The sequence below is a fragment of the Anastrepha obliqua genome, chromosome 3 (genome assembly GCF_027943255.1).
Source record: "Anastrepha obliqua isolate idAnaObli1 chromosome 3, idAnaObli1_1.0, whole genome shotgun sequence".
NCBI classification, from domain to species: domain Eukaryota; kingdom Metazoa; phylum Arthropoda; class Insecta; order Diptera; family Tephritidae; genus Anastrepha; species Anastrepha obliqua.
The window spans coordinates 14,350,766-14,367,828 of NC_072894.1; the positions used below are offsets into that span (position 1 = coordinate 14,350,766).

Below are 17,063 nucleotides of genomic sequence, written 5' to 3' on the forward strand. Positions count from 1 at the left end.
GTTCAGTCTCGTTTATAAGGTGTATACATGCGTACATATGTATGTAAATACATACATACATACATACACATCTACTAAAAATAGCAGTTGTCGCATAAATAGCGAAAAATCTTTGAGATCTTTGGCTTGATCGCCGGCGAAACAAACACATACACATTTCCATGCGAGTACATTTGAGTGAGGGCAGCATGCATCACAGGGCGTGATGCTGGCAATGCTGCTGCTGGTGCGTGAAAGCTGTGAAAAGCTGCTGCGTAGAGTCAAAGCAGCCGACTCCTGAGAGAAAATCCATTTAATGAATCATTTTATGATTCTTGGAGACAATGTTTCCTTTTTGTTTTGCGTTTGAGGGCGGCAGGCTGCCGATCATGCGAACATTTATATCTTTCTATGTACCTATGTATGTGTGTATATTAATGCAAGTATATGTGAAAGAACTGGCGGTGATTGTGAAAAATAATCTGGCGGAGTAAATCTTTAGTCTTTTCTCGGCCGTGCTTAAGTAAAGTAGTGCGTAAGTAAAAGAGTAGTGCTGTAGAAAAATTTCGGTCAAAATATCCTACTGAAGTGTTCAGAATATATGAAACAATCTGTGTGTAAAACTATATGCATATAAATTCCCTTAAAATCGTTTCGAATTTAAATATTGGCCTTTGCCCTTAGCTAACTCTTTTGATGTGAATGCAATTCCGTTTTTTTTTTAATAAAATACAAAAAGTTACTTGGAAATTTTTGTCGTGATCAACTTATTCCCCATTTAAATACTTAGCAACTATTTTTAAAACTTTCAGATCAGAAGAATATTATTTGTGTGCTATTTTCACTTTCCAATTTTTGTAGAATTCAAGGTGTCTCCGATAAATCTGACAATGTTTTAGCATTGCTGACACCAACGCATTAAAGTGTTCTTAACAGAGTGATTTGGCCATTTTCTTGTGTGCCGAGTTTGTGTATTGGATAAACCCAAAGGATTAGCAGCATGGCGGCGCGCTGTCAACTCTTTTGGCTGGCGGCCGTGGCGTTAATTAGCGGTGAGTATTTCCCCTTTCTTTCTTCTTTTGGATTTTACACTCTGAATTTTCGAAAGTGTGTGGCTTTATAAGTGTGACTAAATGAACATCACTTAAGCAGCGTTTTTTTATTATAATAGAAAATAAATGAGTAATTTTTGATTCAATGACATATTTTTTAAACAGAAAGCACTGATACCTATAGTAATCTGCGGGTTTTTGTGGCGGAATGCTCGAAACATTTATTTGCTACACATCTTTTGTATATCCAGTGCTTTTATAGTTGGTTTCTTGATTTTTCTTCGGCAAAATTTCGATTACGACTTTAGTTTCTCCTAAATTGTAAATGTAAAAATTTGTTCAGTACACCTAACAGCCCTTTGGTTGTTATACCATCCAGCCATTTGAAGGCGCATTTAAATTCATCGCGTATATTTATTTTCTTTATTTGCTAACAATTTCTCGAAGGCTTGTAGTAAACAGTCTTCAATATGTTACTTAACAGTGACCATCTCTTTGGTTTTAAGGTAAAGTGTAGCCTGCATTCTTTCTCTAATAAAATAAGGCATTTCATAACTCTATCGAATGGGTGGATACGTGACTACTATTAGGAGTACGTAGACTCTAATCTCCGTGAAACACTAAAATGAAAACAAAGTTTTTTCTAATAGCGGCTGGCAATGGCAATACTCCGAGAGTATTTCTGTCATGAAAAAGCTATTTACATAAAAAATATCTCCGCTTGGGAAACGGCTTAAAACTATAGGGCCCTCCCTTGTTGTCATTTCTTTTTATTATGATAATACTGGTATGGCTCAATTACGTATGGAACAAAATATCGCCAATCGGCGGCACACCTCCATCCGATGGTCCAAATTTTCGATGACGCTGAGGCATAGTTGATGCCGTTAATGTGCCTCGGCAGGCAATGGCAAACCTTCGAGTGTATTTCTGCCATGAAAAAGCTCCTCATAAAAATATCTGCCGTTCGGAGTCGGCTTGAAACTGTAGGTCCCTCCATTTGTGGAACAACATCAAGACGCACACCACAAATAGGAGGAGGAGCTCGGCCAAACACCTAACAGAAGTGTACGCGCCAATTATTTATTTATTTAATGTGCCGAATTATCTCATCCTTTAGCTCTACAATTGTTGCTAGCTTATCGACGTACACCTTTTAGTTCAAATAACCCCAAAGAAAGAAGTCCAAGGGTGTCGTTAACGTTTAGGTGTGGTTCACATTCAACCTCGGCCCTTGAAATTTAACCATCCTTTATAATAAAATCAAAAAAATTAAAAAATAAATATTAATTTTTTACCTCTGTTTTTTTTTTCAAAATTAACAATATGGCGGCCTTAGGAAATATTTTTCAGATTTTCGAGAAAAAAACCGACAATTTATTTAAAAAAAAAATTGAAATGTTTGAAAAAAAAATCGAACTTTTTGAAAAAAAAAAAATTGAAATTAAAAAAAAAAATCCTTGGATGGGCCACGAATTTTTTATGTTTTTCAAAAGTAGTATAAATTTTATTGAAATCTACCAAGCGGTTTTTAAGTTACAGTGATCAGCAGTTCAAAAAACGCATTTAAAGTTTTGCTATCGATTTATGTAGGGTTATAAGAAATATTTAATAACTTACACTGTGTCATCTATTCATGGGCCATAGAATAGTTCTTCAGCCGTCATAGTAGCTTCCAAAATATCGACTTGCTGTTGCCTACGTAGCCTTATAGCTTCTCGAGTGTTATCGTTAGCACGCTTATCTGCCACTTTCATGCGTGCAGCATCCATTTTTTTCAGCATACGAACGCTCCGGAGCGCCCGAGCGTCCTTTGTTAATTTTTGAATGACTCCAAAAGAATTTGTCGGATTCACTTCAAATTTTCGCAGAATATTTAAAAAAAGAAAAATTCACTGCGTCTATATTGCGAGTGGTCAATTGCTGTGAACTCCACAACACTGCGCGCGCTAATTTACCACTGCTGCTTTATATAATAATAATTAATAATAATATATTATAAATTGACGCTTACAACCTTTGTTAGCTATTTGGCTGAGCTCCTCCTTCTACTTCGGGTATGCGTATTGAGATTTACCTTATCGCGCCTCAGAACGGCAGATGAACTTTTATGAGAAGCTTTTCATGGCAGAAATATGCTCTGAGATTTGTCACTGCCTGCCGTGAGGTGATCGCTATTAGACCTTTTCTATCATTTGGTCTTTCATGCCTGGCGCTTCAAACCCGGGTACTACCCACCCACTCGGCTACGGTGTACTGATCCATATGATTGATAGATTATTAAATTAGCATAGTCGCTGGTTATTCATTGAAGACTCTTTGAGCAAATATTCAATTATGATAATTCCCTCGCTACCCTAATAAAGTAAAGGTAACCAGAACTTTTGACGTCGATTTTTCCACTTTGATTTCCATTGCTGCTCTCTTTCCTGCCTCTTTTCACTAGATATTGCTTGAATTCCGGATTATATGACGAATCCGGGCTTCATCACGCTAGCACAATTCTAAAATCTTTACAACTCTCCAAACATCATTAGTGGTCGGGTCATCGTTAAGTAACTTAACTCTCGAAACTATTAGGCCCTCCTCGTTAATTCAGCATCGAATTTCGGATGCCATTTTGGATGCTGCCTTTGATGCTGCTGGGTTCAAAAAGTATCGCGAATTTTGAATTTTCGCAGGTTACGTATATTCGAATTTCGATTTTCTTGTGGCAATATGTTGGTACTCATGTCTCTCACTCATGCCGACGAGTTCGGCCATTTTGAATGTTCCGTTAATTGTTGACAGCTGCTTTCTTTGCTATTCAAAAAGATGGACCAAAGAACCTGTATCAAATTTTGTGTAAAAAACGAAATTAAGTGCGCGGATGCATTCCGAAAGTTGACTGTGTCATACGGAGAAGCTACTTTAAACCAAAGCAACATTTATCGGTGGTACAAAATGTTCTCAGAAGGCAGAGAAGATGTGAACGACGAAGAGCGTGCCGGACGCCCGAGCACTTCAACAACAGACGAAAAAATTGATGAAGTGAAGAAAATGGTGTAGGTCAATCGTCGAATCACTATTAGAGAAGTTGTTGAGGACCTAGACATATCGCAGAGGGCCAACTGACTCGTACCATTCGATTTTTTTCAATGATTTGGGCATGAGACGGGTCGCCACAAAATTCGTACCAAAACTGCTCAATTTCGACCAAAAGCAGCCATGCGATGCTCATCTCATTGCTAATGAGATGTTGGACTCTGTCCGCGACGACCCAAATTTGCTCCAGAAGGTCATAACTGGTGACGAATCGGGCGTTTATGGTTATGGCGTGGAAATCAAAACTCAATCATCTCAACGGAAGCTGCCGAACGAACCAAGACAAAAAAAAAAGGCGCCAAGCTCGGTCGAATCTAAAAGTTTTGCTTACCGTTTGCTTGGATTGCAGGGACGTTGTGTATCATGAGTTCTTGCCACAGGGTAAAACGGTCAATAAGGAATATCACCAGCAAGTTATGCGTAAATTGCGCTAAGCAATCCACCAGAAACGCCCGGATTTGTGCTCAGAAGTCGACCAAGAAGGTGTTAGCATCAGTTTCATAAGATGCGAAAGGAATTTCGTTTGTTGATTACTCGGAAACTGGCGAACGATACATTTTGAATATTAAAAAAACTTTTTAGACGAGCTGAAGGAAGCGATTCGTGAAAAAATACCCAGTTTGTAAAAGAAAAAAATATTTTTCAGTAGGACAAAGCACTGCGTCATTTTGACAATACCTAAAATCCATGGATTGAAGTTCGAATTGTCAATTGGAGCATCCACCGTGTTCACCAGATTTGGCCCCTAGTAACTTCTACCTGCTTCCAGACCTAAAAAATTTCAAGCGGAGAAAACGTTTTTTATGAAATGATGAGAGTTCAATTTATCACTTCAGAATGGAATTCATAAATTCGAATGTCTTTGGAACAAGTATATTGATGTTCAGGGATACTATTAGATTTGTGGGGGGTTACATACAACCAAGCACTCAGTCAGTAAACCATTGTACTACACCCGGATAGATATCAGTGGAAAGAATTGAGATAGAAAAGATAAAAGGTGGATGGTAAAAATGGATGAATTAGTTTGAGGTGACTCTTCCACAAATCTTTTGGATTCATTGATGAATTTTAAGAGATCCGAAAAAGGCAGAGTATGAACTTGGTCCATACTCAGTGTATCGCAACCCAATATCCCAAGTCTGATTCTGGAAAATTCAGGACAGATACAGAGGAAATGCTCTGCAGTGTCGTCATTCTCAAGACAGGATAGGCATATCGGGCTGTCCATGACCCCCATGGTGATTACATTCACCAGTACTCTCAGGTCCTTCCTGCGGTTTCTTATCGAACCGCAAAACTTATTGAAGAACCTCGTAATGTGGTCAGAACAACATATAATTCTAAAAAAATTTGAATTTCTTACTGTGCTAGTAAACGTTAGATGGCACTTTTACCAATAGACAGTTTTGGAATGTCTTTCACGTAAAAATACAACACTGTAGCTGATGCGCAACACAGATGACTTAGTATCATTTAGGTAAAGGCAATTCTCCTAAGCTTGGACAATGGCAATATCCGATGAGGAGTCGCTTGGAGTGTTTGGGGAAGGATTCTGCGGAAGATTTTTGGACTTTTGCCTTGTAAAAACTTTTTTTCTATACACAATGAAGTTTTCTATTGACGAAAATATTTTATGAAAATAAGACAAGCGTACGTATACTTGTCTTTGTCTTTTTAAAATATTCGCAGTCATATTTTTCATGCTACATGGGGTGTGGTACATTTTCTTTCATGCAAGAGAGGTACGATTTACATTGGCGAGATCTTTCATAAACATACAAAATTGCAAAAAATCAACACAATTCTTGAGCGACTCCAAACTTACACTTTGTTGTACTAAAATCGAATAGGCCTTAAAACTGCATACAGCGAAGTTTTCTAAAAGTTCTGATTAAAAAGTTCCATATTTTGATGACACCTTTTTGAATTCGCGAAATGTTTGTGAATTTTGCAAAAAGTTTGGAAATTGGGTTTATACAGTTTGTATTGTGCAATGAACTTCAGTGAAAAACTGGAGTACAGCAGTATATTGAAAAGTAATGAGCCTTATTTTTTTTAAGCAGTTTTTTTAAACCTTTAGGCTTATACAATTAATAAACAAAATAGGACCCTTGAGCGTCAATACACCCCTGGCAGCGGTTCTTCCACTGCAAGAAACATTTTTTAAACTCATCCGCCGGAATTGCGTTCAATTCGGCTGTCACAGTTTTTTGGATCGCCTCGATGGAGTCGAAACGCCTCCCCTTCAGCTTTGTTTTCAGGCGCGGGAACAAGAAGAAGTCCGGAGGGGACAGGTCTGGGCTATAAGTAGGGTGGGGAAGCACCGGAACCCCCATCTTGGCCAATGCAGAAGTGCAGAGGAAGGCGGTGCGCGCCGACGCATTGTCGTGATGAAGGGTCCAATTGTTGACGAGGTCGGGCCGAACCCGTGCGACGCGGTTTTTCAGCCAAAGGAGCACTTCTTTGTAAAATGCTGCGCTTACAGTGCTTCCTGGAGGTACAAACTCCTTGTGGACGATGCCTCGAGAGTCGAACGCCTCCAACGATCGTTGCATTTTCGCCACTGCAAAATCCAAACACACTTTTAAAACAGCTTTCACGCTCGGAGCGATGTTGACTGCACCGCTGTTGCCAGCGAACTGGGACCGGTTTCTAGTGGAAGGGGAAGGTCCAACGATAATTTTCCCCCACCAGCCGATTCGGTTGATCGCTTGGCAGACGCTGCGCCCGGGAAGGCTCATTACTTTTCAATAACCCCTGTACATCCATCTGATTCCATCCATCTCAAGCAAAGCAAGCATTGAAAAGGTAGCTGTGAAGTTCCGTTATTCGCAAATTGTAGATTTAAGTCCTTCTCTGTGTATTTAAAAAAACAAAATTACGGAAAAATTTAGTATGAAATATTGAAATATTTCATTTTGATGAAAATACAACTTTATTCTGAAAAAAAAAAAATAGTTACAAGTGAATCATTGAAAGTACTGCCCATCGCTGGCTATTACCTTTTCACATCTTTCTGGTAGATCTCGTATACCGTGGCGGTAAAACAGTTCATCTTTTGAGGCTATCCAGGGATCAAGCCATTGATGTCTTCATATGAATGAAACTGCTGGTCAGCTAGACCATACGCCATCGATCGGAACAGGTGATAATCGGACGGCGCAATATCTGGAAAATATGGCGGGTAGGGTAGGATTTCCCATTTCAGTGTTTCCAGGTAGGTTTTAACGGGTTTGGCAACGTGAGGCCGAGCGTTGTCATGCTGTAGAATCACTTTTTCATGCTCCTCCGCGTATTGCGGCCGCTTCTCCCGCAGTGCTCGGCTCAATTGCATCAATTGAAGTCGATACCGATCCCCAGTGATGGGTTCGATTGGGTTTAACAGTTCATAATAAATAACACCACCCTGGTCCCACCAAATACATAGCATAACCTTCGCAGCGTGAATATTCGGCCGAGGAGGCGACGTAGAAGCATGACCGGGCAGTCCCCATGACTTTCGTTCCTTTGGATTGTTGTAATGAATCCATTTTTCATGACCCGTCACGATGCGATGAAGAAAACCCTTCCTTTTTTGCCACTGGAGCAGTTGTGCACAGGCGAAAAAACGACATTCAACATCCCTTGGTTTTAACTCATAAGGAACCTAAGTCCCCTGTTTCTGAATCATTCCCAAAGCATGCAATCGCTTGGTAATGGATTGGCGGGTAACTCCTAACACTGAAGCAAGCTCTTCTTGCGTTTGACACGGATCCTCATTGAGCAATGCCTCCAATTCAGCGTCTTCGAATGTTTTGGCCTTCTTTCACGCGGACCGTCGTCAACATTAAAATTATCGTCACTGCTGGCGGCATCTATTGACCATGATGGAAAGAATAATGAGATGGCGCCTATCGTGGTCCCGTTACTTTGCTCTCAGCGAATTTGACAACGAGTTACGTGATTTTAGCTGCAGTATGGCCAGATTACCATTTTCGTAACTTGATTTAGCATTTTTCTGTTATTTAGTCTCGGAGTTTTAGTTCTTTCTTCATGAAATTTTTCTAGCCTGTTCTAATAAAATGTAATGCTTATAATTTTGTAAAATATACATTTTTTAAAAATTAGTTCAATAATTCACTCGGTTTTATTTAGCTTTACTTTTTTTAACATCTGGTAGCACTGCCCGTGATTGCAGTTGTTGTTGATGTTCTTCTGCTTTCAGCAGTCAAATCTCTCTCTCGCTACTGCAGTGTTGCCTAGCATTGTATATAAAAAGGCACTCAAATGCCCATTTAAAGAAAATAAAATACCAAATTTTCATTGAATTACTTGAAGAACTTTTTGTCTTTAGAATGTGCGTTTTTTTTAAATAAATGTGTTATGCTTATGTACAATTTAATTTATGAATTTGTTTTGTTAAGCGAAACTCGTTTGTTAAGGGAACGACTTCTTTGCTATATTTGAGGTTATGTAAATAGATAAGGTACTCTTTTTGTAGAAACGTCAGTATGGTTTTTTTAGTATTTTCTGGTATTTTGTGGCTTATTTTTACAATGAATACACCTTAACGCCCTATGCCCCACTAAGGATTGATGGCCGGAAGAAACTATTACACCTCTATGGTTTTAATCTGCATTCAGTAAATTCAAACGCCTTTTAAAATGTGTAAAAAGGTTTTCAATCTTAAGAAGAGTTGAGAAAGGGACATTTAATATTCTTGCATACCTTAAAAGGAGCAAAAAATTAAATTCACACTTTCAAAATATCAAATTTTATAAGAACCAACTAGTTTTCATTAGCACTAAAATCTTCTCAAAGTGGCCCTTTTTAACCTTCTTTTGCATAATGATACAGTTTTTTTAACTTGAAGTTTCGGTAGCTTTAAATTGAAAAAAAGAAACAAACACGAAACTTAATAATTTTCGCATTTTGGGTATAAAAAGCACTAAATTTATTGCGAAGAGCAAATGGTTGGCAATACTGCACAACTCGGAAAAATGTGACGTCACGTACTCTCTGATGGGCGCAATCTTCTTTCTATCATTCTTGTCTATTGACAAACAGCGAGAACTTAGTTGCGCACCTAATATATTGCAAAAACTGTAAAGAGATAAAGTGACTTAATTATGTGGGCATAGGTAAGTGTATGTATGCATGTGATTTTATGTTTTACGGAAACCTAAAAATGTCTTTAGTTATATATAATATCAATACAGCTTCCGTTTAATTCATACATAATATTAAATTTTTCCTTAATCTCCAAGTTCCTTTTTCTATATAAAAAAAATAAAAATAAAGAATTTTTCAAATTTGAATTTTTTTATTTATGACATCTGCTGCGGCAAATTGAAAAAATAATGTCAATACTGCTGCAGCAAAGCCATAAAATTTTCGAATGTTGAATGAGCCGGCCGGCCGGCAAACAACTAACTTAAGCAATAAGTATCTATGTATATATGCGCTTACACATACATACAAACGTATGTGTAAGTGTTCGTTCGGTCGTAGCTCGGCATGTTTTCATAATAAAGCACATTAAATAATTTACAAATCTCAAAGCATAAATCAAAGAGACAATTGGCCGAAGAAAGTGCCTGAGTGGCCTTAGCGATCTTGGAGGGTAGAGAGACAGAGAGAATGAGTGTGACAGCAGTGAGTGGGTGTCGCACTATTCCACTATACTTAAATTAGCACAACATGCACATATACACATACATACATACATACGCACGTAAATATGTTTATTTCTCTTAGATTATTTGTGAATGCCATGAAAATCAGCGTTAAATCAATATTTATTATTATTATTTCTTTTCTTATTTGAAAAGTGTCACTGGCGCGTTATGAGGATTGTGAGAATGCGCCCGTGGTGGAGCATTCCTCCATACAGATTATCGATGAAGAGGATACAGTGCGAGTCATTTACACATGCGAAGAGGGCTACGAGTTGCGGGGCACCACAGAGTTGGTATGCGATTTGGATACAGATCTCTGGGATGCCGATCCGCCGATATGCGCAAAAGGTGAGTAAACACAAAAACGAAAAGCTTACGGAGGCATGCAGAATAACAAATAACAATAACAAAATACAATTTCAGCTGAGACTTCGAAGGAGTTGGACAGCGCTGCAAATACCGAGCGCGCTAGAAAAAAGAAACCTCAGGATATAGTGGAAGATCGACACGTGCCCGCAGAGATAGCTGCCTCACTGGATATGTCTTGCGTGCAGGCTAAAGTTAAGGCACCCGAAATACGGCATGGCTTTGTACAGAAGTACGATCGGCGGCGCAAGGACGACCATGTTTTTTTGGTGGCCTTCTATGCTTGCAATGACAACTTCGAACTGGAGGATGCTGAAATAGCCACATTGTACTGCAGTCAACGCAGATGGGTTGGAGAACTACCAACCTGCATGGCACTGGGCGAGTATACCGACGTGGACGAGGAAGGTGAGTGCCTACAAAAGTGTTGTGCTTGGGATATGTGCATGCCTTAATTCTTTGTCAACACTAGAATACGACGAATATGAAACCGTTGAGGGCGAGGGAGAAGAAGATGACGGAGAGGGGGAGCAAGAGGTAGTCGAGGAATCCGTTAATAATCGCGTAGCACCGCCGCCACCACCCCCACCAGTACAAGTCGTCCCGGCCGAGCACGAAATCAGCAATGAAATTGAACCATCCGTGGCGCAAGAAAACATCGAGTCTTCGTATAACGTTGAACCGGAGAGTGTAACGCCCGCTTCAGAGCCCATGCCTATTACCGATGTCAATATTGTCATCGCACCCACGCAAGATCCATATACGCCACGCCTGCTTGACGAGGACTGTGGTCCGGACAAAGGCGGTTGCGAGCAGAAATGCGAGCGCTTGCTTTTCCCAGGCGAAAATGAGCCACGCCTCAAATGCTCTTGCTTTGAAGGCTTCAGCTTAGATCCCAACGATTACGCAAGCTGTCATGGTAAGAGTGCAGTGTAGAAAGTATTCGCTGTGCATGTAAGTTTATCTACTTCTTTTCCTTTTGCAAAGACATCAACGAATGCCAGCTGAACAATGGCGGCTGCGAGCAGATCTGCAACAACTTGCCTGGCTCTTACCAGTGTGCCTGTGAGCAGGGTTTGCAAATCGATACGCTGACGGGAAACACTTGCATTGGTAGGTAGTCACTCGTGCGTGCTCGCATTTTTGGAATTTAAATGCTTCTACTTATATAATTTATTTCATACAACTGCATGCATCACCCGCCCACCTCGTTAAATACCCGCTTGTTCGCCAACTGTTGTATTGTATTGCACGCAACCATCTGACATGACTGCACACATACATTCATAACTACATATTATATATACACACACATATTGCCGCAGACATCAACGAGTGCTTGTTGCGCAACGGTCACGGGCCTTGCCAGGACACCTGCCACAATGAATGGTGCGGCTACAGGTGTTCCTGTGAAGGTCTAGTCGGCACTCAATTATCCCAAGATAATCACACATGTGAAGATGCTGGCGAGTGTGCTATCGCCAATGGCGGCTGCTCCCATCAATGCCTCTCCTCCATGGGACGCATCTATTGCCTGTGTCCAAGCGGATGGCTGATGTCGGCGGATGGAAAGAACTGTGAAGGTGCGAGCGCTATACTGTGGAAAATTGATACGAAAATTACTTAATAGCAGCCAAATTAACCGAAGTGCAAAGCGCAGTAAAAAAGATGTTTAAATCCATTTGAAATGCTCGTCGCACTTGCATCAAATTGTTTCCTTTATTGCTAATTAATCACAAAATCCCTTTTTTGAACTCATTAATTTAATATCTGTTTTTTGCTTTGTAGACATCGACGAGTGCGCCCAACCTGAAGTGGTCGCCCAGTGCGCTGGTGGCTGCGAGAATACGCCAGGTTCTTACCACTGCATACCAGCATTGAACACACCCGATGATGATGATGATGCAGCCGAAGCAGTCAAAGAAGATGCTTCAGTAGGCACACCAGTTGAAGATGTAGAACCAATAGTGGAGACGGAGACCGAGGAGGAAGATGATCAATCCATACGGCGCATTGCTGAAAGTGGGCCCATCTGCCCAAATGGCTATCGCTCTGGCGGCGACAACTCGGACAAATGCGTTGATATCGACGAATGCGCCGAGGGCACCAGTGGCTGTGAACAATGCATTAACACCGATGGCTCCTTCGAGTGCACTTGCCCTGGCGGCTACGATCTTGCCGACGATGAGCGCACATGTGTCGACATAAACGAGTGCGAGGTCGTTGTCGAGAATGAGGATGACGCCGATGCTGTGCCTTATAAGATTTGCTCGGATGGTTGTGAGAATACAATTGGCTCGTTTATTTGCACGTGCGCGCCCAATCAACATCTACTCGAAGATCAACGCACATGCGCTGTTGACACTTGTCAGGATTTGAATAAACCACAGCTGAATAAGACGCGTTGCGCTTATCAGTGCGTCGATTTGCCGAGTGGCGTATACGAATGCGTTTGTCCTGAGGGCTACAGGTTGAGTGATGATTTGCACAATTGTGAGGTGGCTGAAAACATTTGCGCCAAGGAAGGCGGTTATGAAAATTGTGCTCCTGGTACTTGTGTTTCAAGTGAGGATAATAATTCTTATGTCTGTGAATGTCCGCCCGGTTATGAGAATGAAGGAAACCACTGCAAGGATGTCGATGAATGTGTTGTTGGCCTACACGCGTGTTCACACGAATGCTTCAACAATTTGGGTTCATATCAGTGCAGCTGTCCAAATGGTTTTCGTTTTGTTGAGAGCAGCGAGCATGTCTGTGAAGATATCGATGAATGTGCAATAAATCCGAATTTATGTGGCACACTAAACTGTGTCAACAATCCAGGTAGCTTTACTTGTCTATGCGCAGATGGCTCAGTGCCAGACGCTGAAAGTGGCGCTTGTCATGTGGCGGATCCTTGCGAGGCACATGAGTGCTCGCATCAATGTATTACTGAAGGTGTTGGCTTCAAATGCATTTGCCCGGAGGGTATGTCTCTGGATGACGACGGTCTGCATTGCTCCTATAAGGATATTTGTGCTGAAAACAACAATGGTTGTGAACATATTTGCAAATCGGAAGAGGATGGCGCGTGTGCGTGTCGCAGCGGCTACGAATTGTCTGCTAATGGAAAGTCGTGCGTAGACGTCAACGAGTGTGAGATCGGCAATGGTGGCTGTCATCAGGTTTGCCAAAACTATGCAGGTGGGTACGATTGCGCCTGCGAACCGGGATTCGAATTCCTTGATGGTCCGCTTAAGAGCTATTGCTTCGACGTTGACGAATGTGCTTTGGGGCTGCATAATTGTGGGAAGGCCATGTTGTGCGAGAATCTAAATGGATCATTCACGTGCATCTGCCCACCGGGTTTTGCATTGGGCTTACCACCAGTCTATGCTTCGCTACGCGCTTTACTTTCATCATTTCATCCCACTGCAACGAAATCATTTACCACCTCATCAATCATATCTGCACCAACTACTTCTATCATACAAAATTCACCCTCATGCTTAGACATCGACGAGTGCTCCATTTTTAATGGAAACTGTTCGCATTTCTGCTTGAATTTCCCTGGCAGCTTTCAGTGTTCCTGCCCGCCAGGCTATGCGCTTAATATTGCCGACAATCGCACCTGTTTGCTGGTAAACGCTTGCTTGCAGAGCAATGGCGGCTGTTCGCATGACTGTAAGTTTGTGGCAGGTGTAGGTGCGCGCTGTCACTGCCCTTCTGGCTACCAACTGGCTGAAGATGCGCGCACCTGTGCTGACATCGATGAATGCGCAACCGCTAATGGGGGTTGCGGCCAACTCTGCCACAATACGCTGGGCAGCTTTGAGTGTACTTGCAGCGCGGGTTACAAAAGGTCGGAAAATGGGTTCGACTGCGCCGATATTGACGAATGTGCAAATGGGTTTGGTAATTGTACTTTCATCTGCGTAAATCTTCTAGGTTCCTACGAGTGTGGCTGCGAAGGAGGATTCGAGTTGGGCGAGGATCGACGCACCTGTATTGACATAGACGAGTGCGCGCTGCGAAGACATGACTGTTCGCACGATTGCGTAAATGTGGATGGTGGGTATGAGTGCATATGCCCCGGAGGGTATTTGTTAGGTGAGAACAAGGCGACCTGCTTGGACGTGGATGAATGCATAGGCGGTGAACATGGCTGTAGCCATGGCTGTGCCAATAATTTAGGCAGCTATGAGTGTAACTGCCCTGAGGGCTACACGCTTGCAGCAGACAACAGAAACTGCATTGCAGTAACGAGTGAAGTCGAGATAGAAAGAAATGAGCTCGAAGTGGAAACAGCTTTGGTTGATGTGTGCCTACGAGAAAATGGCGGCTGCTCACATATTTGCAATCCGGAAACCGGTTGTTCTTGCCCAGATGGGTACGAGCTGTCGGTGGACGGGAAAACCTGTGCGGATATTAACGAATGTGCCTACAATAATGGCGGCTGTTCACGTACATGTCTTAACACGGCAGGAGGTTTCGAGTGCGTTTGCGCCGATGGCGTAACACCTGACAATGGCCATAGTTGTGCGACATCTTGCCCACCAGGATTTATGGTGAGCTTGGAAGATTCCTCCAAATGTGTGGATATCGACGAATGTGCCACGCAATCCCCCTGTGAGTATAACTGCATAAATACCAACGGTTCGTATGAGTGCATTTGTCCTAAAGGCTACAAGTTGAGCAACGGACGCAACTGTGAAGATATAAATGAGTGTTTGAACGACAATGGTGGCTGTGTAGGCGGTGAGTGTGTCAACCACGTGGGAAGCTATCAGTGCAAGTGTCCGTTGGGACACCGATTGGCCAACGATCGACGCACATGCGAACATATGCCCGAGCTGCGCGATCAATGCCCACCATTCGCGGCACCCGCTAACGGCGACTTCCACTGCACGAAATATCGTCACAAGAAGAAGCATTTCTATAACACACGTTGCAAAGTGTGGTGCAATGAGGGTTATCGCTTGGAGGGGCCGACGCAACGATTTTGTAATGCCTCCGGCACATGGGATGACTTCGAAAGTCGTTGCTTGCGTAAGTATTGTCGGCTAGAGATTTGAGTAAATGAAAACAGTGAATATGTCAGTATAATATTTCGGCCTTTACAGCTACCGTATGTCCGCGTTTGCAGCCGCCACTCAATGGTGTGATTATGCCCACTGTCTGCACTACCGGTAAAGTGTTTATGGGCGAACGCTGTCGGCTGCAATGTATGCCTGGCTTTGTGCCCCTCGGCAAGAGCGTAGGCGTCTGCACGGCAGATCTCAACTGGTCTCACAATGCAAGCTTCGAATGCGTGCCGGCGGCTAGAACACAATTGTTGCCAGCCATACCAATACCGGGACCACAGTCTTCACTGCCGGGCGGTAGTGTCAGTAGATTCCCCAATAGGCCTAGAATAACACAAGTGAGACCACAAATTGGTTTTGGTGGCGCTATTGCCGGACGACGTCCCTTTATTAAGTGTCCGCGCAACACTACCGTGTTTTTAGCAAAAGGAGCCAGCACTGCGCATATTATTTTACAAAAACCTATTACAAATATGGACTATCGTTATATTGAGTCACATCCCACTTGGACGCGCAATATGGAAGCTCATTTGGGCGCTGGTCGCCATGTGGTGACATTCCGTGGTCAGGATCCGGTTTCGGGCAGACGCGCTCGATGCCAGACAATCATTTATGTGGAAAATGCCAACCCACCGAATGTAAATTTCTGTACGCGCTCGTTTGAGGTAACTTTAAGTCCAAATCAGGTCTACCGTTCGGTAGTATGGGAGGAACCGCGCTTCGAAAGCACACTGGGCCCCATTAAAAAACTTTATAAATCGAGGGTAAGTGTATTATTTAGCTACAATAGTGATAATAAATTAATAAAAATACTGACCTTTTGAAATTTAAATAGATACCCGGCGAGCTCTTTAATGCCGGCGTGCATACGGTTTACTATGAAGCGACCAATGAGCAGGGCATTACGGCACGCTGCGAATTCCAAGTTATCGTTAAAGGTAAGAGGACAAGGGAGTCAAGTTATTACTAATTTAATGATTTAATGCTTTTAAAATCTTTGTAGAAGCCAAACACTCGTCCGTAAAGTCTTCGCACACACTTGACTTGAGCCACCAAGCACCCCCTAAGCCTAGTCTGCAACCAGCTCCTTTAATGCGTCTGCCGACTTCAAGGGAAATGAGAGCTAAGCTACTGGCGGGCCATGAGTCCTTTGTGATTTGTCCGGGTCAAGCACCAGTTAAAGTTACGAACTCGAAATCTGTAAGTTATTTACAGCCTGAGTGGCTCATTCGTGTACGCTACGCTTGGTACAAACGCCCTGCATGAACTGTTGCGACTGCAAAGCGATTTGCTGCATTCCAGAATGCCGAACATCGTTCTGCCTGCTTTCTAGTTATTCTCGCTTCATATTTTCGCAAACAATAAGTTGTCCACATTCCTCTAACCCCTTTGACTTTATTTTATAATGAACAGGTAACTTTACCAGTTGGATGCATTTTAAAAAATGTGCGAGATAAGTCGATGCGTCATCACGCTCAGCGTCGTTTGATCACCACAAACTGGTCGCAATTCACTGCCTTTTAAACGAAAATATTACCAAAGTTGGGACTTTTTATAATATATTCTTAGTAAAGCCAGAAATGTGTATTTGAAACATTTGTATATCTTAATCTAATATTTGTACTTGTAATCTTATACTTTTTATGTAATATAATAAAATGTAATAGGAATTCTCGAACAAACGGGTATGCGAGTATGTTTTATTTCCTCACGTATTACTTAAGCATTCGAAGTGGCTTTTTACAATATGTAAAGTCGTGTAGTTAATCGTGAAGTGATACCGAACAAAATGTATGTATACTGAGTCGCAAAAAAAATGTATTCTTCTAAAAACCACCGAAAGTTTTTTTATAACGTGG

The 17,063-nt window shown here is 42.0% G+C and overlaps 1 protein-coding gene across 2 annotated transcripts; it reads left to right on the forward strand.

Annotated features, from left to right (window-relative positions):
• Positions 1-491: 491 nt before the first annotated feature.
• LOC129240933 (fibrillin-1) lies at positions 492-16,846 on the forward strand. Of its 2 annotated transcripts, none has more exons than XM_054877009.1 (12): positions 492-514; positions 841-1,031; positions 9,929-10,123; positions 10,199-10,549; positions 10,614-11,060; positions 11,129-11,254; positions 11,930-13,324; positions 14,069-15,169; positions 15,244-15,968; positions 16,040-16,142; positions 16,208-16,404; positions 16,618-16,846. In XM_054877009.1, the coding sequence occupies exons 2-12, from the start codon at positions 980-982 to the stop codon at positions 16,726-16,728; spliced, it is 4,803 nt and encodes a 1,600-aa protein (XP_054732984.1). In that variant the 5' UTR covers positions 492-514; positions 841-979; the 3' UTR covers positions 16,729-16,846. The 2 variants fall into 2 exon arrangements, with proteins under 2 accessions (XP_054732984.1, XP_054732983.1); XM_054877008.1 differs by having other exon boundaries at positions 501-592.
• The last annotated feature ends 217 nt before the right edge of the window (positions 16,847-17,063 follow it).